General features: G+C 35.7%; 1 protein-coding gene across 1 annotated transcript in view; it reads right to left on the minus strand.

Moving 5' to 3' along the window:
- Positions 1–25,872, minus strand: part of ADAMTS5 (ADAM metallopeptidase with thrombospondin type 1 motif 5) — a 95,021-nt gene that overhangs the window by 63,189 nt on the left and 5,960 nt on the right. The window contains exon 2 of the mRNA XM_072614927.1: positions 18,420–18,552. Coding sequence (XP_072471028.1) covers positions 18,420–18,552 — 133 coding nt within the window. The remainder of the gene's footprint in view (positions 1–18,419; positions 18,553–25,872) is intronic.

Below are 25,872 nucleotides of genomic sequence, written 5' to 3' on the forward strand. Positions count from 1 at the left end.
AATTTGAGATTTAACAGATAGTTGAGATTTAATTAGATAAGTTTTTTTATTATGCAAAATAATTTTTTTGATATTGATAGCTCTGCTAAGGTGTCCAAAAAACAATATAAATTGACAAGAGAATGTAATTTAATTAGATGAATTAATGCACTGAATAGCAAAAATGTCAGTGGCGAGGGGGTGCAGTGGATGGAGCATGGGACCTGGAGTCAGGAAAATCTTGTTTCAAATTTGGTTTCTGACACTTACTAGCTTTATGACCATGGGCAAATCACTTCATCCCTCTTTGCCTCTGTTCCTCATCTGTAAAACAGGGACACACTGGAGAAGGAAATGGCAAATCATTCCAGTATCTTTGCCAAGAAAACCCCATGGACAAGTTCATGGGGGTCAAACACAACTGAATGACTGAACAACAAAAAGTGAAAATGTCAGTGTGGGATGCAGGATCTATCTCTCTTGAAATTTCTATTTCTCTCTGAAAAAATATCAGACAAGTGCCTCAATCACTTTACTAACGTATGAGAATGGGAAAGAATGTTTTGTTATTGAATTAATTTCATATCTTGCTTATTTCATTCCACAAAATACTGTTAACTCTGCTTTCTTAACACAAAGATGGAAATATGCTTGGGAGTGCTTGTGATACTGCATATTCTGATAAATAACCAATTATTGGAAAGCAACTTATTATAGAACTATAGAAACTCCAATGATAGATTTAATTTGGGTGAAATATCATTTTATTTAGGACTAGTTGATAAGTTTTAGACTCAGGAAGGTAATCTATTATTTAAAACACTGACCTGGAAACAGAATTCTAGTTTTGTGTTTATGAACCCATATCAAGCAATAGACAGGGACATTGACAACCAACCTAAAAACAAGAAATTATGTTAACTGTTTATTTAGGGGGATATACCTCATACGAACTCTCCTTTTTTCAGTAAGGTAAAGTCCCATTCCTCTCCTCCCCTCCCCCAACACTTACATGCTCCCACACACATTTTCCAGCTGGAATTAAAGATTCAAAAAGATAAAGCCTTGCACATGGATTGCACAGCGGGTCAGTAGCTCACTTGGGATCTAAAGCCAGGTTTGTTCAAGATCATGATGAAAGAGGACCTCCAAATTATGCTGTGTACTTGGGAAATTTTTTTAAAATTTAAAATTTAATTTTTACTATCTATTTTTATTATTATTTTATTAAATTTTATTATTTAATTTAAATTTCAAATTTTAAAAATTGGGAATTCTTTAGCCTGAAGATGAGAAACATATACAAAAGGCCATCATGTGGGAGAAGGCCTGCATGGATTGGCCCCTGAGGACCAGGAAGAGTGAGTGGGAGTTATAGAGAGGCAGATTTAGGCTCGATATTACAGCTATCTAAAAGAAAGATGGCTCTCTCTGAAGGTAGTGAGTCTCCTTCTAGAAAAGTCTTCAGGTAAAAGCTGCTATGTAACAGTTTGTTGGGGAGTTGTAGAAGAGATTCATGATGAGATAAAGATTGAGATCCCACCCGATATTAAGATTGTTATTGTCTGTAATACCCCAAGAACACTCCTTTATGTCATTGGTTATCCTGAAAAAACTCTGATAGCAGAGTATTATATGAATTGGATCCAGAAGAAGCCCATTTCAAAATGAGAAAACTGAGGCCCAGAGATTAATGAAGGGGCAAATCCCAAGTCACAGAAGTGTGAAGTGGCAAAGCTGATATCAAATGCAAGTCCTTTGACTCAAAATCCAAATTGCTTTGGACTATATCATGTTGTCTTCTATTTTCTAATATTCTTTGGAGAGGTAGGAGAAAGTCTGAGGAATGGTTACCTTTATTTTGTAATCATCAGAGTTAAAAAAGGAAACTAGTATCTGATATATTCACTTCTCTTTCCAGTATTATGTTTTTGTACATTTTGTAGTGGAAAGTTTCCAGTATCAATTAGAATTTCCATTAAATTTTATGTTGTTGTTAATATTGCTAAAAGTTCTCTTTAGAAAAAGTAGCAACATATACAGGTTATATTTCCAAATATTGCTCTAAAAAGCAAAGAAACCCTAATCCATATTTTTTTATTTTAGTACCAAGAAATAGTGTATTCTCCCAAAATTTAATGCATGTTAATTAAAACAGTAGTGTTAGGGAAAAAGAAAAACACTCTCCTAAACACAAAACAAAAATTCAGGTCCATTCTCTCCTTGGTCTAGATGGGCTGAATTTTGACATTTGATTTTATGAATCTGGCTTTCAGTTAGGATGTTTCAAGAACCTCTGAAATTTACCAAAATAGAGACTTGCTAAATATAATCATATATGAGGATGTATGAATCATCAAATTTTTCTCCACTTGCATACAGCAAATTGGAAAATTATCCAATATCAGTTTAAACTATTTTTTTCTAAGCTCTCATCTCGGAGTTCAAAGGACTTGAAAGTTCATTTAGTGAATCTGGGACTGAAAGAGTTATCATTATAACTCTAAATATGACAAAACGAGTCAAGAACATAATTTCAAGATGCAAGCTATAATTATAATAAATATTGTACAGTTTACATCTGTGTTTTCAAATGGTAGCTGAAATCTTGGCACTATTTCTGGTGCTTCTTAGGTTGATTGCTTAAAGGAACTAGCTTAAACTCGTTAATCAACAAATAACTGACTTTATTTTATTTTATTTTCAGCTTCAAATCCTCTTTCACCTGCCCTTTCTGCCACTGAGAAATTAAGAAAAGCAAAAATCGATACAAACATACACAGCTAAGCAAAACAAATTCCCCTATTGACTATGTCCTCCCCTCCCCCAATTTGTATGTACATATATTATATATATGTAAATATATAATATATGTATATGTATGTATCTTCCTGAGTTTAAATGTGGTCCCAAACAGTTACTAACTGTGCAACCCTGGGCAAGTCACATAAAGGCTATTTCCTTCAGTTTCTCATCTGTAAAATGAGCTGGAGAAGGAAATGGCAAGACATACTAACATCTTTGCCAAGAAAACCCCAAATGGGGCTATGAAGAGTCAAGATACAACTGAAACTACTGAACAACCACAACAATGGAATTTGGAATTATAACCAAAAAGTTGTTGAATTAGGTACATTTTCAGTGGTTTAGAGCATTTAAAAAAATAGAATTATTGATACTTCGATTTTTTCCTCTGAAAACTTTTTCATATCTTTTGATATGCTTAATATTTTAAAATATTTTTCCAGTGACATGTAAAAACATCAGTTAAAAATTTGAGTTCCAAATTCTCTCCTTTCTTCCTTTCCTTCCTCCCTTTCTGTGAAGGCAAGTAATTTGACATAGATTATTGATATGCTTAATATTTATGTTTTCTGTACTTGTTTGTAAAGTTTTTATGACTTAACATATGGTCAATTTTTGTGAAGGTGCCATGCACAGCTGAGAAATAGGCATATTGCTCTTAGTTCTTATGCAGGATTTTCTGGAGGTCTATCATATCTAACTTTTAAAAACAATTCTATTGAAGTCCTTCATTTCTTTGATTTTTAGTTAGATTTGTCTAGGTCTCAGAGAGGATAAATTGAAGTCTCCCACTACATTAGTTTTACTATCTAGTTCTCCCTGCAATTCATTTAAATTTTCCTTTAAAAAAATTAAGCCATTTGTTTTGAATACATTTAGTGTGAATACTAATTTATTGCCTATGGTACTGTTCAGAAAAATATAGTCTCCCCATTTATATCTTTTAATTGGTTCTATTTTTGCTGTTTCTTTGTCATAATTGCTATCGTAACCTTTTTTTAAAAAATCAGTTAAAGCATAAAAAGCATAATTTTTTTGCATGAGCCTCTTATTTTATTCCTGTGTGAATCTTTCTTTCTCAAGTCAGCTTCTCGTAAACAACAATATTGTTGGATTCTGGTTTCCAATGCATTCTGCTATTGTCTTCAGTTTTATGAGTGAGCTCATCCTATTCGCTGTTATAGTTGTTAATTATGTATTTCCCCTCTACTTATTTCTCTTTGTTTAAGAGTTTGCTTTACCTCTGACTAATTCCTCCCTTCATGCACCCTCCCTCTTACTTTTCCCTTTCCTCCTTGTTTCCCTATTAGGTGAAATGTATTTCCACACCCAACTCTATGTATGTATGAGATTGAAGTTTTGTTCACTCCTCCTACCCTCTCCTTTTTGACTTCTACTTGTAAAAAAAATTAATTTTTTCCTTCCCTTCCTTTCTCTTACTCCCCTCTCACTGTATTCCTTACCCCCTCTCTTTTCCATTCTTCTCTTAAAGGTATCAGGACATAACAGAACTACTTCCAGGCAAGCTATTAGACTCCCTCTATGATGCCTGATGAAAATAGGATTCTGTTTCATCTGTCAAGATTAGATATAATCCTTTATATTTACATGCTCACTCATATTTACCTTTTTATGCTTCTTATCTTTTTGTTTCAAAGTATCCATGCACCTCTGGTCTTTTCAACAGGAATACTTGGAAGTTTATTTCATCAAAGATCTAATTTTATCCTGTAGGATTATGCTCAGTTTTGCTGAGCAAGTTAGTTTTGGTTGTAAGCCTTTATCTTTTACCTTTTGAAGATAAAGACTCTTCAGTAATCACTCTACTCTTTTAACACTGAGTGTTGCTAAATTGTGTGTGATCCTGACTGTGGCTTTCAGGTATGTGAATTCCTTATTTCTGACTGCCTGCAGTATTTTTTCTTTGACCTGGAAACTCTGGCTTTTGCCTATAATATTTCTGAAAGTTTAGATTTTAGAGTTTCTTTCAGGAGGTGATAGGTAACTTCTGCCAATTTTTACTTTGCCCTTTGGTTCTAAGATATCTAGATATTTCCCTTTTATGATTTATTGAGACATCATGTTTAGACTGTGAGTGTACATCATGATTGAGCACTGGGTTTTCTAACCACCATGACTTTGGTGCTTTTTCACAGGAATCACTAACTCCAAAGTTGTGGAAATACTTTGTGACTGGGCTGAAGATGGTGTTATGCAGGCTTTGCATCAGGCTGAAAACATGTTAGAAAGAGGAAGAATAATGTTATTATCTATGCTGCCTAAAACAGTGATACAATCTAACATTAACAAAGAAGCAACTGTCAATCAGTTCAATTAGTAAATCAGTTAATCAGTTTATTTAGTAAACCTCCAACTGATGATGATAACCAGAAAATGAGAAAATTAGAGGCATTCCTGGTACAAAAAAAGAAGAAAAGTATGGAAGTTATTCATAACTAGAATACCACCTAAAAAAACATGTATCATCTTCAGTAGATCAAGGCATAGGGAGAGCTTACGAGAAGCTGACTTGAGAAAGAAAGATTCACACAGGAATAAAATAAGAGGCTCAGGCAAAAAAAATTATGCTTTTTATGCTTTAACTGATTTTTTAAAAAAAGGTTACGATAGCAATTATGACAAAGAAACAGCAAAAATAGAACCAATTAAAAGATATAAATGGGGAGACTATATTTTTCTGAACAGTACCATAGGCAATAAATTAGTATTCACACTAAATGTATTCAAAACAAATGGCTTAATTTTTTTAAAGGAAAATTTAAATGAATTGCATCCTCCCTCCAAACCAGCATCCTGGTTTGCTCCAGATGAAGTATCATTATATAAGAAGAGTACAGGATTTTAGGGCAGCTGGGTGGCACAGTGCATAGAGTGCTGCGTCTGGAGTCAGAAGAACTTGAGTTCAAATCTGGCCTCAAACACTTATACTAGCTGTGTGATCCTGGGCAAGTCATTTAACCTCTGTTTGCCTCAGTCTCCTTTGTAAAATGAACATGGCAAATTATTCCAGTACCTTTGCCAAGAAAACCCCAAATGTGGTCATGGAGAGTCAGACATGACTGAGCCAACTCAATCAACAAACAGGATATAAACCTACCAATACTAATATGGAAAACTGTTGTCCTTTCCAGGGGAAAAAACTTCTATCTACCAAATGAGAAATCAGCCTCCTGACTAATGATTTCCTGCCACTGATGAGTTACAGACATAGCATCAGAGATGAGAAAAGTGACTGATTATTGAGACCCTTAGAGGCTGGGTATGTACACTGGAAATATAATGTCCAGAGACAATGATTTTTTGGTTTGTTTGAAAGTGCTGGAGAGTCAGTTTGACAATCTAGAAAGTACCTACGTGAAGGTGCTAACTATCTCTGAGGAGGTGGGAGTGATATTCTTTGACTGTTAAGATTGGAGAAGCTACTACAAAGAAAAATAAAGAGAAGTGCAATTCATGTGGAGGTACGTACCATGTCAGGGTGACTCGAGTATTCATGGGGACTGGGTATTCTGGTAACTTACAGTAAAAATCGTCCTCTGCTTTCTCCCCTCACCATTTCCTTTCATATGCGTTGAGAAATCATATTTTCTCAGTGACTTTGAATAAAGTCCTTGATGTCATATGAATAAAAAAAAATTTAAGTTCTGAAGAGACAATGCCTGACACTGCAGTCTTTTTGCTTCATTTTTATTGAAAGCCTAATCAGAAGAGGCTTGATCTGTCCAGCAATCCATCCTAGCAATTACTCTAAGTTAATCAATAAAGAGAGGTTGTCCTTTCTTTGCTACATACTCTTCAATCCAGTGACATGGCCCTCCTCCTTGTGCCATGAACAAGACACTCCAACTCAGCTTTGAGCATTATCTCTGGTTGTTCCCCATGCCTGGAATGCTCTCCATCCTCATGTCTACTTACCGGCTTCCTTTATGTTCCAAATGAAATCTCACCTTCTATAGGAAGCCTTTCTCTACCTCTCTTAATTCTAGTGCCTCTCATCTTTTAATTATTTAAGTTTTCTCCTGCATATAGCTTGTTTGTGCATATTTGTTTGCTTGTTGTCTCTCCTATTAGATTACCAACTCCTTGAGGACAGGGACTGTTTTTTGTCTCTTTTTGTATCCCTAGTACTTAGCAGCCACTTAAATGTTTATTGATTGACTTTCCCCAACTTTGACTAGACTGAATGGTTTCAGTAAAATAATTCCTCAGAGTGAACTGAATGTTTCAGTTTTTTTGTTTGATGAATCTAAACTGTTTTCTAACTTTGTACCCTTTTTACATTTTGATTATGAAATTTTATCTTTGTTTTTGAGTCACAGGAATTATTGATAGGTCAAATTATTACTTGGGTCAAAGAAAGTTTCAAAACAGAACAGATTTCTGTACCTTTGAATCTCTTTCTAAATAGGGATGCTTAGAATATGATAAATTTGTCTCTGATGGACTTCTAGCTTCAAAATACTGAGTACTTTTCCCCAACAATGTCTTGTTACCAACGTAGCTATACTTTATCAAATGAAGGACAAACCCCACAGGCAAAATAACTGATAATTTGGCAGACACAAGGATCTATAACAAGGGGATCATGCTGAAGTAATAGAAATCACTCACAGCATTCCAAAACATCTTCCTAAGTATGAGCCACGGAAGTCAAGTGAGAATATACCTTAATGAACCAGACTCTACTTCAGGAGATTTATTCATGTCTTCTGTGAAATGGACTAGTGGGAAAATCCTCCCCTCCAGAAATGGGAAACAGGCTTGAGAGTTGAGAGCAAAAGAGTCTGATGCCAGAAAAAAAAAAACTATTTCAGAGTCCATTAAAGAACTACCTTTAGTTGGTTACACAGGTGAACCAGATAATCACAACATGTTACACATTCTCAACTGGGCTCTCACTGCTGCTAGGCAAGCCCACTATAGCTCCTTTATCAACTCACTATTCTGACTCTTTACCATGGCTCTTCCAAACCTTTTTATCTTTTGCCTCATACTTTACAGAAAAAAATTGGACATTCACCATGAGCTCTCTCCTCTTCCCTCTTCTTCATCTCCTATCACTCAAGTGCCTTTTGTTACCTTATTCTCCTTCACCCCTTTCTCACATGATGAAAGGTATTATTCATCAAGTAAGCCAACCCCTCTACATGTTCAAGTGAAACAACTGCATTCTGTCTCCTCGAACAGACTGCCATTTGCATACTCTTTCACTTATTTTCAACCACTTCCTGTCTACTGATTCATTCCCTCCTGCCTACAAACATACCCATGTCTCCCCTATCCTCACTTGATCTTTCCATCTGCTTTAACTATTGTCTTATATCTCTTCTGTCCTTTGTAGCTAAACGCCTCACAAAGACTGTCTACAATAGGCACCACCACTTTTCATGCTCTTCTTAACTCCTTACAATATGGTTTACGACCTTATCATTTCACTAAAATTGTTTTCTTCAAGATTACAAATGATCTCTTAGTTGTCAAATCCAATGGCCTTTTTCAAATCCCCATTGTCCTTAACCTTTCTGAAGTCTTTAACACTGGCAATCACTTTGTTCCTTGGTATTTGCTTCTCTCTACATTTTCAGGACATCATTCTCTCCTGGTTCTTTTCTTATCTATCTAACCACAACTTTTCCGTTTCCTTTACTGGATCCTCTTCTAGATCATATCTTGTAACTATAGGTGTCCCTCAGAGTTCCGTCTAGGGCTGTCTTCTAATATCCCTCTATACTGCTTTGCTGGGTGATCTTATCAGCTCTCATTACCATCTCTAGGTTGATGATTTTCAAGTTGACCTATACTGCCTGAATCTCTCTGATGACCTCCAGTCTTGCTTCTCCAACTGCCTTTCTTGAACTGGAGGTCCAGCAGAAATCTTAAACTTAGCATGTCCAATGGAACTCATTATCTTTCCCCTTAAACTCTCTTCCCCTCCTAACTTCCCTATTACTATAGAGGACAACAATATCCTCTCAGTCCCTTAGACTCCTAACTGAGGAATCATCTTGGACTCCTCACTATCTTTCACCTTCCCTTATAAAATTTATTGTCAAGGTCTATGGATTTCATCCTTACAACATCTCTTGAATACATCCCTTTCCCTACTCTCACACTGCCACCTCTCTAGTGCAAACTCTCACCATCTCCGGCATAGACCACTGTAACAGCTTGCTGGTAAGTCTGTCTGCCTTAAGTCTTCCCCTACTTCAATCCATCCTCCATTCAGCTACTAAGGTGATTCTCTTATAGTAGTAGTCTGACCATGTAACCCCCACCTTACTTAACAAAGTCATGTGGTTCCCTATTGGTTTCAGTATCAAATACAAAATGTTCTGTTCTGCATTCAAAGTCCTTCATAATCTAGCCAGACACGTACTCTTTGATAACGTAACATTGGCCCCCTAAAAATTAAACAAACAAAATACTCGATTTCTTGGCTCTGGGTTTTTTGCTGTTGTTTGTTTGGCTGTCCCCTACGCCTGGAATACTCTCTCTCCTCAACTCTGACTACTGACCTCCCTCGCTTCCTTTGAGTTCCAACAAAAATCTCTTTTACTGGAAGTTTTCTCCAAACCCTCTAAATTCTAGAGTCTTCCTTCCACTAATTACCTCCTATTTATCCTATATATAACTTGCTTTGTATTTATTTGTTTACATGTTTTCTCCCCCATTCAATTGTAAAAGATAAGGATTGTCTTTTACCTTCTTTCATATGCCTAGTGTTTAGCACATTGCCTGGCAAATAGTAAGCATTTAAATATTGATAGATGGATTAAATATGCTCTACCAGAGGATCTAGAATTAGTATATCTGAAACTGAACACCTTCGAAATAGCATCAGGAAACTTGAACGGTTGAGGATAAGGACACTCCTAGACCTTGCCAAAGCCCAGTTATACCCTACCTCCTCTCCCTGGCTTGTGGGACCTTGTAAAGTTCTGACTTTGGAAACTGAAAACCTAGTATTCTGCTGTGTTGGAGTGGATCACAAGGGATGATGGCATTATAGACCTCTATGAGAAACCTTCACAAAAGACCATCTTTCAGTCTATACAAAGGCTAGGATTCTGCAGATTGTGTGAGAAAGACTACCCATATTTGGGTTATACTGGTACAAACTTCAAGTTCCCTAAGGAAGCTATGGGAGTCAGAGAGAAGACAGACACTGTGGCTCCAATGTGTGCAGAGCCAGAAAATGTGTCTGGCATATAAGCATTTATTGGAACCAACTCCAATCTCTTTGAAGTACTAGCCGAATATTGCAGGCAGAAAACTTGGATCTAGCATCTAGACACTTATAATTCATGCATTCTGGGTGGAAGCCTGGAGGAAGGAAGAAGCTAATGACGACAGAACACTGGACACACTGGCTCCTCCATCTCAACAGTAGATCCATTAATATTTGACTTTGGCCAGTCTCCCATGGTTCAGGAAGGGAATCATATATTTATAGATTTAGAGTTGGAAAGGGGACCTTAGAAGCCTATTGAGTTCAACACCTTCATTTTCTAGATGAGGAAACTAAGGTACACAATAGTTAAGTAATTTGTCCAGCAGCTAGTGTCTGATGCCAGATTTGAACTCATGTCTTCCCTACTTTAAGCCCAATGCCTTATCCACTATATGTGAGGAACAGTTTGAAGAACAATGTGTTATCACTGTATGAATGGGATGTGAGGTATGCCCAAGTAGTGACATAGAATCTTGATCAACAATTCCCAGTCCATTCAAGAGTAATCTTAGAAGACAGGTTTCTCACATATAGAAGACCTCAGAAATCATTTGAAAATATTAGTATATGGCAGCATCAGAGTTAAAAAGTCCATGTCTTAGCCTCAGTGGTTTTACTAAAGTCTAGTTAACACTGAACAAGACAACTAGGATAGACCTAGAATATATCATGCCATGATTCCAAGATGCCCTGGGCTATCTTTCTAGGATTTGTTTGGATCAAGTACTACCCAGACAGTACTTCCCAATACTGGACTTGCACAGTCTTAGCACATCTTAAAGATAGATGAAGAGAAAGTAAAAACAGCCTGCATCTGCCTTACTGGATTCTCCAAGTTTGAGCATACGCCTTAAGGAATCTCAAAGGTACCAAACACATTTCAATTGCTTATGGAAAAAGTGAGGAGATATGAATTATTTAGATGTATGTAGATGACTGCATTATCCTTTTTTTTTAAATTTTCTTATTCCAACCTCTTGTCTACATTCCCTTCTCTCCTTTGACACTGCCACCCTCCTGCAGGTCCTCATCACCTTACTCCTAGACTATTTCAGAAACCTTCTGATTGGTCTTTCTGATTTAATCCTCTCTCTACTCAGCTACCAAACTTGTCTTCTTAAAATGTGTTATTATGTCACTCCTTTCCCCATTCAATAGACTCTGGTGGCTCCCTATTACCTCTTGGAACAAAAATAAAATTCTCCATTTGTCTTTTTAAAGCCCCTTGTGGTCTCGCCCTCTCCTACTTTTCCAGTTCTATTATACCTTACTATAAATATGGGGGAGTTTGTACAAAGGCTTAGAGACAGAAATGAAATGTTACGTATGGGGAAAAACAAGTAGTCTTGTTTAACTGAGAAATGCATGCATGAAGGAGATTAATGTGCATGGAAGGATAGACTGGAGGCAGATTCAGAAGGTTTATGATAGCCAAAACAGCTAATGCAATATTAGACTGCCAGTAATTAGACACCTTGAGCATCTTGTTTAGTTCTAAATATCAGATATTACGAAGGACAATGATAAATTGAGTGGTGCCCAGAGGAAGGAAAGCAGAATTGTGAGAGGCTCTTCTAAGCCTCCTTGGCTAGATCATCCAGGTCATGTCCAGCTAAAGACATATCATAGACTCTAGATAATAGAGTTTTTAGTGATTAAAATTGTAATGACAAAAATCAAGGCATTTGTCAGCTTGCCACCTAATATTTCCATTTCTAAAAAATTTTATTTTTATTGATATCTTTTGTTTCTTTGCCACCTTCAGTCCCAAATATGTCTCTTCTCCCACCCCTCTCCAGCAAGCCACTTATAATAGTAAATGATAAAAAGAGAAAAAAACCCCAAGGCTCTCTCCTAGGCCCTTTTCTCTTCTCCCTTTATACTACTTTGCTTGGCGAGGTCATCATTTTCCATGGATTAAATGATTATCTCTATGCAGATTATTCTCAAATTTATTTATCCAGACTGACCTCCAGTCTCACATTACTGCTGATTAACTGTCTCAAACTGAATGTCCCACAGAAATCTCCAACTTGATGTGTTCCAAACAGAACTCATTATCTCCCACCGACCCCCTTCCTCCTTTCTTCCCTACTTCTAATCACTGTCTGTGACACCACCGTCCTCCAAGTTACCAAAGCTCACAACCCCAAGGTAAGGGTGTGGTGCTGTCATCCTCTACACTTCACTCCTATTCATTCCTCAGTCCAATCTGTCACCAAGTCCTACCATTTCTACCTTGGAAACCTTTAATCTTTTCTTTCCACTCACACAGTCACTGACATGATACAGATTTTTATCACATAATGCATAGATTACTACAGTAATCTTTTAGTTGCCCTCCTTTATTCAAGTCTATTCAATAAACTCCAGTGGCTCCCTACTGATTCCAGGACCAAATATAAAGTCTTATGATTGCTGTTCAAATCCTTTGATATCCTCATCCCTTCCTATCTCTTCAATCTTCTTACTCCTTACCCTCCCACCCACACGTTCTGTGATCCAGTGACACGGGTCTATTGGCTGTTCCTCATAGGAGACACTCCAACTCTTGATTCATATCTACTGGTTTTCCTCTATGCCTGAATTTTCTTATTTCCTCCATCTAGCTTCCCTAAAGCCTTAGTTAAAATTCTACTTTCTGCAAGAAGTCTTGACTGGTCCTCCTTCATAAGATCATCTCCAATTTATCCTATACATATCTTTGTTGGACACAGAGGTTTGCATATTGTCTTCCCCATTAGATTGTGAGCTCCTTGAAGGCAGGGATTTTTTTTTTGACCTTTCTTTCTATCTTCAGTGTCTAGTACAGTCATACAGTAGGTGCTTGTATATTTGTATATTTGCTTGTATATTTGACTTTACTTTTATTATGAAGCATTTCTATACACATAGAACATAAAGGAGAATTTTGTGTATGAAACTGCATCTTCATTTCTTTAAAAAAAAAGTTACATAAAGGGTTCATACATTACTTTCAAATCTGTCCTGTTTGTCCCTTTGAATTTCCTTTCTGTGAATTTTAAAAATGTCTTAATTGCTCTCTTTTTTTCTGGCATCATTATGTCTAATCCATTCATATTCTTAAATCTCGTCCCCTGCAATTAAAAATTGAAAGAAAGCAAAAACAAACTTATAATAAATAAATATAGGAGCTATATCAAAAAATGTATTTCTCTTTCTACACTTTGAGTCTTTTGCTTCTTTCAGGAGGACCCTGGAAATGTGGTTGTTCAGAGTTCTTTAATAGATCCATCCCAATCTGCTTTTGATATTACTTTCTCCATATCCTTAAAAGGAACACTTCTTCTTTCTCTCCCCATTTGAATGTGAACGTTACGTCATCATACAATCCTTGACAATTTCTCAAATAAATTGACTTTGCTAGATTTTTCTTGACTCTTGAGTTTGCATTTCAATGTCTTACTCAACTTTGGTCTTTTCTTCAGAAATGCTTGAATGGCCTTCATTTCATTAGAGGTCTATTTGCACACTCACGTGCACACACACACATACACACTTTACCAGGTAAGTTATTCATGGTTGTGAGCCCATATCTTTTGCCCCTCAGATTATTGTCTTCCAAGATCTCCTTTGATTCATTGTAGAAACTGACAGTTTTTCTGCCAAGGGCAACATGATACTTACTGTGATTCCTTGGTACTCAAACTGCTTCTTTCCGGGATTGCAGCATTTTTGGTTTGACATTGGCTTTTACATCTCTGGTGTTTCCCCTTTCTTTTCTTTTCCCCCAAGGTGAAAAGAATCAGCAAATTCTTTGTATCTTCACTTTGCTCTTTGTTTCTAATAGATCTGGACAGTTTTTATTTATGACTTCTTAAAATACAATATACAGATTTTTTAAAATTGTTTTCAGAAGTCCAGTACTGTTAAAATTATTTCTTCTTGACCTATTTTCTGGGCTAATTTTTATAAATATATTTTCTTTCTTTACAATCTCTTGATTTTGTGATAGTATTTCCTACTGTCTAATGCAGTTGTTAATTTTTTTTCATTTTTATTTAGGGGTCTCAATATCTACAATAATTTGTTTATACTGGTTGGTGTTGTTTTGGATTTGCCAATGTCTTGTTTTAGCTTCTAAACTGAGGCTTTTTACCAGGATGGGGATCCATCTTCTTCTAAACTTTGATTCCATTGGTTTGGTCCTATTTGTTGACCCTATGGTCTCACCATTGAGGTTTTATGTTAACTTTTGCCTCCCAAAGTTAGCCCCTTCTGGATCTTTGAGGTTCAGAGCACTGTATCTTCAGAGACTTTCGCACCTTAGTGCAAATGACCAGAGACTTCATATCCCCTGGGAACCTGGACTGTCATTCTTTGAGTGTTGCCATGTGACTCTGATTGCTGTGTGGGCTTTCAAGGTCTCCACTCTGAGGCTTTTTCTGGGGCCCTTTCACTCTTGCTCCCTCTATTCATAGAGCTTTGAAGGGTCTTTGGAACAGTGCTGGCCACAATGGTAGGCTAGTCTTATTTGCCTGTGCTGGCAGTCTTTGCAGTGACACCCTTTCCTTTTACCCAATAGGTTATGGTTGACTTTCTGTGCAGTTTTGAGTTGAAGAAGTCATACACTCTAATTTTTCAACAGATATCTTACTCATTATTCCATCGGGTGTGAATTTCAGGTTTTTCCTGGAGTTAGTATGTGGGAATCATATCATCTGTCAGGGAACTGTATCAGCCAGAAGTTCCCATTATCTATTGAAAGACCTTGGAAGAATGTGAGGAAAATCTAATCAAAGTGTTTGGTTGGCTAGAAGAAGTTGGTCTAAAACTCAGCAAATGCTAGTTTGGCAAAGTCTCTGTCTGGTATATGCATCAGTGTCTTAATAGGGAGTGAATACTGACCCAGAGAAGGGCTTACTATTTGGTTGTACCCAAAGAACCTCTGTGAACTATGTTTTTCGATGTTGCAGTTGCCACCAAAAAAAATGGAAGAATTTTGCTATTTTTTACTATGACATTCAATCTCATTTATTGACATGTAGTTGGGAAGAACCAAGGACAGAAAGGCAAGAAAAGTCAGAAACAGCCTGAATCTTTCAGTACCATTCAGTACCCGGATCACTGGGATTAGGTGTATCAACAAATTTCCAAAGGTTTTGTTAATTGCTTCACTCACTAACCAATGCTGACCCATGTGAACCTGAGCAAACCCTTTGTCCTGTATACTCATAACTAGCCTAAAATACTTGGTAAGAATCTTGTACTTGAAGAATGATTATAATCAGAAACTTAACAAATTTTCTAATAAAGAATTTATTGACAATAAGACAATAAAAACTAGAGTCTTTGGATTTCAATTGGGCTATCAATGAGAAGTTCAGACTACATAAATGAAGCCAGATTTAAAGTATGGACAAGCAACTATCCATTGACCTACATTTTGACCAGTGCCAAGCTAGATATGACCTGCCACGCTTGTGTAGCAGCTTTAGACAATTTGGAGTTCAGTAAATACATCCTATATTAAGTAATTCAAAGACTTGACTATGTGCCAATTAAGATAGTAGAGAGAGTACCCAGAGACCCTCAAAGACAATATAACCACCTTGTTTGTTGGGAAGTTAGCCAATCCTCTGACCCAGAGTGGGTCTTTGACATACATGTCATGCATATTATATATGAACTACATAAAACTTAGGTTGATTTAGACTTGAATGCAATCAAAATTTAAAAATGATTTCATGTTTTCATGTTATAAGGAAGTGACAAATCTATGGTAGCCTTAATATCATTATTACTCTAAGTCATTTAAAACACAGAGGGAATTTAAGGAAGAACCTCAGAAAGATAACAAGCAAAACTAGATCATATGTAATAATGAGGAGAAGGTAAGGTGGATTAAAATAATTTATCCTAAAATGGGAGACACAAAAGAATCCTAAAGAAAGTGAGAAGAGTGAGTGATTACTACAACATCCTTGACCATGAGAGAAAGGAAAAGAAAAAAATTATAACTGTAAAAGTGGAGTCCCAGGCTCTCTCTGTCCGTGCTGTTGACAGGAGAGGTAATGGGGATTGTGATGCCGATTGGATTATTATGTATAATATTATGTGTTGCATACATCCCCACAATATGATCCCTTCCTCCACAAAAAACTACACTATTATTCAAGTACTCATTAGCTCAGCACCTATTCACATCCATTTAATGTTCTGCTCTAACAGATAAAATCAGATTATACATTAATTCAATGCAAAAATTAATTACACAAAATAGAATAACCAAGTAAATACCAAACAAGATTTCCCTGCCTCACAACACCCAATATATACAGGGGTCCACATCAAAATGGGAAGGGAGATTTCCTTCCCAGACAATTCATGTTGTCAGTCACATCCTGGCTGGAACATCTTACAGCTTTCAAAGGTTGTTAAGCTGTTTTGACACTGAACCGCCGAGGCTAGACAGCTTTTCCTGACAAGGATGGCAATCTACTATTTGAAGTCTTCAAATATCTCAGGGTTTTTAGATCTTAAGAGAGGCAGTTACATGGTACAGTGGAAAAATCACCAGACTTGGAGTCAGGAACACTTTGAATTTGAATCCTGCCATAACAGTATGACCCCAAACAAATCACTAACCTTTCTCAGCCTCAGTTGACTCTTCTGTAAAATGGGAGTACTAAATAGCTCTTGCCCTACAGAGTTGTACAGATTGAATGAAATACATTTAAAATGCTTTGCAAATCTTACAGCACTATATATACATATATATGTTATATATGAATTTGAGTTCAATTAATGGTATGCATACATACTCCAATATATGTGTGTGTGTATATGTGTATGTATGTATATACATTATATATATATATATAATATATTCACACTAGCTGCTATTATCATGTGAATTAGGACCACAGTCATATATAACCAGCAAAAGTACAGCAAAAAGTCCCATAAAGTAAAATCTACCTTTTCTTAAAAATACAAACTTTGAATGGAATTTCCTCTATACTCACTTCACATCTGGGTTAGAGTGAGTAATTTCCTTCTCTTTCTATCATGCCTGTGCCACTTTCACCATCATCAGATAAATTTATTCAGCCAATTCACTAAGTAAATGAAGACTGGGGTGAAGTTGGATATAGTTACCGGAACTGCTGTCTTCACACTCATGTCACCATACTTCCTTATACTGACAAAGTACAGTAAGTTTTATCTGTTTGCAGGTGAGGGTTTGCTAACTGCGTGATCATTTGGCATTTCCTGGTACCAGGTAAGAAATAGAAAAGTTAATCAATGGAAGAGATTACATAAAGAAGACCTATTAGGAAAAGTGCATAGTGGTCTAATCTTTGATTATTTTGAGAAGACAAAATAATTTTTCAATAAGAGTTGCTGGAAAAGCAGGGTAGAAAATTGACAAAGAATGTATTTATATCATCACATAAATCATACACCACAATACATTCTAATTATATAAACAATCTAAATAGAAAAAATTCATCATAAATTAGGGGAACCCAGAAAATGATATTTTGGGGGAATGTGAATAAGAGATGAATTCCTAATCAGTCATTAGACAATTCATAATTACTTCTAAGTATGGGATTTTATGATTAGTTTTTCATTTTAAAATTATGATATATGCCATAAAAAAAGAAGAGAAGGAAAACGCAAACAACATAAATAATGTTTCCCTCATGACACAGAAAAAAGATGAATTTAGGTTTTGAAGTCTTTGGTATTCAAGTCATCAGCTCAACTCAAGTGCTCATCAACATTAATAGTTTATGAAAACAAATAGATTGGAAATAGTGCTAATGAATGGAAATTTATTTTTATTGACAGATTTTTGTGAAAGCTATTTCTACATAATAGCAAATAATAAGGCAAGTGATGTTTAAAATCAAAATTTTGTCTCATTGTTTAATTTCACTCACTTCTTTCATAAGAAAACAAGGCATGACAAGTTTTTACCTCATTGATATGATTACTCATCATTATCTATGACAACTTATTTGCTGTCCTTTGTGACCAACTGATACAAATAAAGTTGAAATATAACTTTCCATTAAATCATTCACAAAATGTATATATGGGAATATTTTATAGTAAACTTCCAAATTTCATTTAAAAGAGCTGCATGTTGATGTTCTAAAAGAGTTAGAACACTTGACTTCTCCCTTCAAGTACTCATTTAAAATGATACTTTCAAAAAATGAACATCCACTGTGTGTCTTCCCCTGTCTTCTGATTCCTTATCAGAAAGATAACACCCACATAGACGTAATCTGCAAGTGTACAACTGAACCAGGGAAAAATCTGGAATTAATTATAAAGTGTTTTTGGTTCCTAATGCAGCTGCTACAAGTGTTTGATTTGGCAAATGATCATAAAAGGCAACGCATACCAATTTCATGAGCAACTGTAAAAGCTGCATGGAGGCCATCATCCTCAATCACTGCACAGCTGCGCTCAGGAGAGCATATGGTCCCAACATCTGCCATTCCAAGAGTATCACATGAATGATGTCCACATAAATCCTGCAGGGGAGAAAAAAAAAGAAATAATTAAAATCAATTTACATGCAGGAAAAGTCACTATAAATAGTTACTTGCCCTCCCAAATACCAAGAATTTGGATAGATGTAAATGTCACCTGTCCCTCCCTGGCATTTCTCCAAGGACGATCTGAGGATATCATGCTTTCAGAACTATTCTGGGCTACTGAAGCATAGAAGTTGTATAATTAGGTTGAATTATATTTAAAAGATACCTTGAGTTGTATGTTCCATTTTACAATAGAAGCATTACTAAAGCCATAATATATGCATTCTTTAACATCTAGAATAGTTAGATTTCATTTTGGAAAGGCCTCTGTATTCAATTTTGTATTCAACCTGATCAGTTTGTAAAGGATTCATCAGTACAGGTACAAATTACAATATATCTTACAATGTAAATGTTCTAGTAGGTTAGAAAAAAATCCAAACTTAGCTATTCTAAATGTGCATCTATAAACAATTCAATGAGTGAACATTTCTAAAGAACGTTGCAATTTCATAGGGAGTCATTAAGTGGGTGATATTTGTAAATTAATAAAATGTGCCTTCATTCAGTCAAAATATCAGTTTGAAATATCTGGACTCCAAAGAAAAAAACACAAGAAAAACTACTGAAATGATAATCTTAAGGGAAAAGAAATGTTCAGAAATCAGCAGTGGCAGCAAAGACTGTCAGTTTATAAATACATAAGGTTCTAAATCATAATAATATTAATCCAATGGTTTTAAAATAATCTATGTTAGCTGCCAGATTTTTATTTTTAATGAGAATTTTTTTAATAGTTCTACTATTTTAAAGTGGTAGTGGAAAGCATATTGGCTTTGATTCTGCTACTTGTTTGCCCTTGAACAATTCTTAATTCTTTAACTGATAAAAATGGGGATTGAACTTTTAGATTCCTTCCAGCACTGAAACCTAGGATACTAAATTATACAGTAGTATTTTAAGTGATCTTTAAAATATTCAGGAATTATTTTATACAGGTAACATTACTTAAATATTACCATACGCTTTTTTTAACTGATATTCATATGGAAAATATTATCAATAAGGGAAACTATTCATACTAAAACAGGGCCCCCTTTTAAAAATTTAAAACCTGGGAAATTTTAACCTTAAAACAAATGGGATTACCATTTGTAGAGAGCACATAACACCGGACCTGACACATAATAGGCACTTAATGTTGAACCTAAAAGGCCAGGCAACTGGTCTGAGTCAGACCCAGTCTAGAACAATGTCATGACTGCAAATTTTTTTTGCAAAGTCTTCGGACATGTTTTTAGAATATCCAAATTCAAAGTTATATTCTATCTCTCCCCTATAAGATTACAAGCTACTTGAAGTCAGAGACCATGTCTTATTACCTTCATACTCAGTACTGAGTCTAGTGTTTTATACACAGCTTGTTGTCTTCATCCTTCGTTTTTCAAAGAGGACCATGACATCAGGGACATGATGACATGACTTGCAGTTGACTTTGATTAGAGTGAGGGAGGGCTGTGCAAGGTCATCAGCCTCATTTTATCCTCCAGAGCCATCTGGGTCCGGTGACCAGATATTCATCAGGACAACTGGAGATGGCCCAGAATGCAATGGGAAACCCTGGCCCTTTGAGGCTAAGGTCTTTTGTAACAGCCATTCAGTGTAAGTCAAGGGATGTCCCCTTTAATTAAAAAGAGAGGGGAATACCCTCAGGGTCACTTGTCAAAAGAGAAATAAGTTACTACTAACATTCGCTCCGAGCCAGGAGGGCCTAAAATATAGCCATTAACTATTGCTTGGGCAGGGACCTATTGTGGTCCAATCTGTGAACTTCAGAGTAAAATGGGTTTACAGCTATCCAGTGATGCCCCAGGCATGGAATACTCCTTCCACTTCCACTAAGGTTTCTAAAAACTGTTTCTAAAATAAGTTATAATAATGCGTACATTGAATAATTGAGGTGCCTAGAGTGCTAGGGTTGGAAATCAGAGAGACTTAATTGAGTTCAGATCTTACTTCTGACGTGATCTAGGCAGAATCACTTAACCTGTGTGGGCCTCTGACAACTTCTCAGGATTTTTACTGAGTCTAGGATATTACTCCTTGTTTTGTAAAAGAAGTTCACATTCTCAGAGTTCTACACGGTGATGCAATCACAGATCATTTCAGGAAACAGTAATGTTTTCAGAAACAATCAATAAAATATAGTCTATAATCAAATTTAATGCCCCACAGATGCTGCCATTTTGTTGTGGAAGGTTAATGATAACAAGAAGCCAGAATAAATTGCATTTCAGGATGAGGATGAGGCACAACTGAATAAGGAAAATTGGACTGTCGTTAAAACATTAAGGTAACTTACTATATACGATAGAGATATCTTTTCCATATTTCTATTTCAACTTAATACACATTTGGGTAAATTTAAATTTGCTTAGATCACAAAGGAACAGTTTTTGAAATTTTTTTTAAAAAGTTAAAATATCCTAATACAAAATTGACTTAAATTTGCTTGCTTTTTTTAAGTTACAGATTTCTTTTAATGTAGCTGACTGCAGTTACATATGAATATGTGGTCTCTAATTCAGTAGAATTTTGTTTAAAGAAATTTCATTCTAATATACTTATACAAAATAACTACATTTTAAAACAATTTATATTTTAAAAACCACACTGCTAAGATAAGAGTTAATATATTTCTGCCTCTAATTTGCATTCCAGAGGGCACTTAGAAGATGCACATGCTGGATGACTGATGGAAATTTAATGGCTTCTGCCTCTGTGGATAACACAGCTATCATATAGGATGTTGGTAAAGGTAACTGATAATTTCTTTTGGCATTTTTATCTTTGAGAAACAAGGGGAATACCAAATAACTACATAAAGTCCACACTACATGGAAATTAAAAGCACTAAGCAAAAGAAAAACAGAAGACCAGTGGATTTACTCAGGTGGTCAACTTTCCAATAGTAGGGATAAAAATTTTTACTACCTGAATCTGGCAGTTGAGCTTGGAAGTAGGCAGTGGGTTGGCCTCATTGTTTGGGCACCAGAATGTTTGGTGAGATTGCCAAGAACCCTAAGTAACCATCAGGGTTGAAGTGATTTCTTGGGTATTAAATAGCAGACATTCAAGGAATGGGTCTTCTTCCCCAACAGCAATGAGATCAGAACAATCTCATAGCAAAAACAGCTAGAAAAGTCAATCAGGAATTTCTTTATACAAAATCTCTTGCCATGCATGATTCTGATTTAGTGGATGACTGATTCACATTTAATGGCTTCTGCCTCTCCTGCAAATATCATACACACCTTCTAAGTGCCCAGGCTGAATTAAATTGGGTTAATATGATATTCTGAAATAATAATGGGGCGACATTGTATAATGGACCAATAAAGAACTTGTTTGGAAATCAGAAAGTCTATGTTCTGGTCCCGATTCTGCCACTAATTATTGTAATTTTACCTCTCTTACTCTTAGAGTCTTCATGTATAAAATGAGGGGATGACATTATTATGCCTCAGATTCCCTACAACTCTAACTTTTTTTTTGTTGTTTTGGCTACCAGTGTCCATGTATTGGGCCTGGTATAGACCTCCCCTCCAAATATTCTCAGGTTCACTTTCTTCTTGGGCTGTGGGTTGCTTACTCACCTGACTTACACGCAATACAGACACTAGGGTGATTTCCAATAGGGATAGACATGTAGCTACTACTACTCTCTCTGGGTCCTCAGAGTAACCCCTATGAGTTGTTCTGGCTCTCCTCCCATCTTCATCTTCTCAACAACAAGTTAACATAGAGAGCAGAGAACATTGTCTCTGTTCTTTCTTCAGGTGGAAGTAGAAAACCCTCTAGCCTCTCATTGGCCAAACTCCCCAACAACAAGTGACAGCGCAGAGAGAGTTACCTTCTCTCTTTAACGTAGTTTTAAAACTCTCCTTTCACCTCCAATAATATGCAGCTAGGTCCTCTCTGCAATCTCACCTTAACTTAATAACGAATTGTCTGTTTTTAATCAGGTAAATTACATTTGTCCCATAACTGTATAGAAGTCCATGCCCATATTTCTCCAGTTATTAACCTAAATGTTCTTTGATTTTCACATGAAAATCAAATAGGCAGATGGCATGGTCCATTCACTCCAAAGTTCTACAGTTCATCACATGCAAATTAACATATCAATACTTGGAGTCAGACAACTTAGTATTTGCTCCTCCAGAATGTTAAGTACCTGAACCCCAAACATGCAGATTGTCAAGAATCATTTCTTACACTAAAATCGCTGAGTAGTTCATTTTTAAAAATTAAGTTTCATGAAGATATAGTTATTCTGATGCACTCCCTAAAATTTAATAACAGGTCATTATTTTAGAATGTTTGACATCACTTATTTCTCCCCACAAAATAATTTAACCTTATAGGTTGGTGATGATGTGAAGGATAAAGTTTATGACAATAAATATAAATCAATTTTTAAAGGTATTAATGTATTCTAAATTATTTAGACAACTGGTTAGCAATTAGCCACAACACTGCAAACTAACCAAATTTTTAACCGGTGATCAGCCTTGTTTTATAATCAATCGACCTTGTTTTATGACCTGTTTGAACCAAATCATATGTATAGAAAGAATTCCAAACTTATGAAGGCACTATTCAGTACAGAGTTCATTTAGATTAGTATTATATAGTAAAATCACTCTGGAGGTGACAAAGATATCACCACATCTACCTACCTAACAAAGATATTTTGAGGAACGTGTTTTATAAGCTTTAATGTGCGAAACAAATGTGTTATTATTCTTATTTTTACTCTTGGATCCAAGAATTCAACAATAGATGGAAATTCAGATGAAGAGACTCCTTCTACCAATAAAGATGAACAGCTGTTTTTTCAATTTGTAGTCAAAAAATAAACTTATCATATAAAATATTTCTACATGCAGACAAATATAGTTCAGTGTTAAAGTCAAATTGATAAAAATATTATGAAATTATTCTATTTTCCTTCTTATTTTTATCTTTTAAAAAGTACTAACTTGTAAAGCTTCACAAAAATAAAACGTTAACTATTTCTAAACAGTTATAGAAACAATCAGAATTGCTACCTTGTGCTAAAGAGTTTCTGAGGAACAATGAGAGTTTAAATATTTTTTTTTTCCCACAGGTCCAAAAGTCAGTACTGGAGGTGTTAAATTCCCTGTTCAGTTTGTTATCCCTTCTGTCATGCTACATTTCAGTATTAATATTACTGATAATAACAACTGAAGGAGGACAAGATGTGCTGACATCCCATTCTCTCAATTCTCTCAATATCAACAGACACAATTGTAGACCTACTATGATTTGTGCTCACATACCAACTTTCTCTGCTTGTTCTTCATAGTATCATCAGGGATAGAGATGGATCTTTCTGAGCCTTATAGAATATTCACCATAAACCTCCTACTTTACCCAAGATTCTTGCTCTGAGCTTTGCTTTCCAGTGTGGTAAATTGCTTGTTATAAGGTTTACATAAAAGGATAGCGGACAGAGTCAGCCTTGGAGTCAGGAAGACTTGCATTCATGTCCCAATTCTGGCATATTAGTTCTGTGATGATAGGCACATTACTTAACTTCTCAGCGTACCAGGCAGCTCTTTGAAGCTCTAAATTTACCGACAAGCTAATGATCTGCATCAAGAAAGGGCTCCACATGGGACTTTGGAATACTAATGAAGTAACAGATCTAGACTCCCCAATAAAGTTTAAATTAATTTTTAAAAATTTAGTCCCTCAAATTCTGATTCTATTGGATGTCGTTTAAGCCAATTAAAATTATGTACCATAGTTTTAAGTATTACAAAGATTGCAACATTTATTCTAGCTGCCACAGTAATACTGGAGCTGCCATCTGATTTTTTTAGATGAGTAGTGCAACAAGGGCATTCATCAGAAAAAATTTAGACAGAATTAATAGTTGCTTTAAAAATCTGGATGAGTAAAGTCACATTGAAATTATAAAATACTCTAGACAAGAAAACTGGATGAGAAAAAAATGGAACTGTTAGGGAAACTTAATGGTGAAATGAAGCAAAAATTGTATATTATAAAATTCTTTTCTTTGGGGAATTACATTGTTCATAAAATTCTCTACAGTTTGGCCTTAGGTTCTCAATTATGACTAGTTAATCTGTTAACAGTCTTCTTGTGCCTAAACTGCTTAGATTTTTTGAGAATGGGACCACTGCATAGGCTATAATGACTGGATAACATTCACTTTTGACCTAGATAAGCTTCAAATATGGTAATTAGTGAATGTGAATCAATCTCCCATCCTACCTAACCTCTTACTTAAGTGTTTTGGTTTACAATATTTATAATATATAAATAGCTTTTGATAAAGTACCCTTCAATATTTGTAGAGTGGGAAAAGACGAATAATTTTCTGTTTTGTAAACAGAATAGACAGATATTTTGCTTCTAAAGAACAACGAATAACATGCTATAGTAGCGGAAACCAAGAACAAAGAACTGATTCTGGAAGACAAAATTTAATCTTAAAGAAAATCATGTTTCTGTTATTTCAGGGCAAAAGTGATGTGAATTTTAGCAAAAAATGCTACTCCAGAAGGACAATATTTTTGTGTCTGTGTCAGAAAATTGTATATTTGTTTATTTCACTGTAGATACTTAGTACTTTTGAGACAGGTACTAAAACACTTAGAATACTTAAATGTGCTGGTTTGATAAATGAATTTATTGTTGTTAGCATAATGGCAGAAAATCCATAGTGACCTTAACTACTAAACAAGCATAGAAAACATAATCTCAAATTTTGTTTCATGCCTAAAAAAAAAAGCCATTTAGAAGATATCCGAACATCCAAAATTTGTGCAGTACTCACAGCCCATCAAACTATGGACTTAATGGCTAAGCAACCTATTTCAAACATCTCATGGCTCCCCTCCCCCCTCAAATAATACACTTGCCTTGTTTACTGAAAAAAAAAAATGATGTCATTCACTTAGAGCTCCCTCTTCTCCCCTCCTCATTTCATGTTGCTCGGGGTTTTCTGCTACTATTTTCTCCTTTACCCCTATCTCACAGGAAGAGATGGCCCTTCTCCTTGGGAAGACAAACCCTCTATCTGCACAAATGATACCTTTCTATCCCTTCTCCTCCCACAGACAGTAGCTGTAGCATCCACCGTAGCATTCCCACTCTCTCACACATCATCAGTTTCTACCAGCTGCTTCCCTACTACCTATAAATATGTCCATGCTTCCCCATCCTCAAAACAAACAAACAAAAACCTCACATGATCAT

This window comes from Notamacropus eugenii, chromosome 5 (assembly GCF_028372415.1).
Source record: "Notamacropus eugenii isolate mMacEug1 chromosome 5, mMacEug1.pri_v2, whole genome shotgun sequence".
NCBI classification, from domain to species: domain Eukaryota; kingdom Metazoa; phylum Chordata; class Mammalia; order Diprotodontia; family Macropodidae; genus Notamacropus; species Notamacropus eugenii.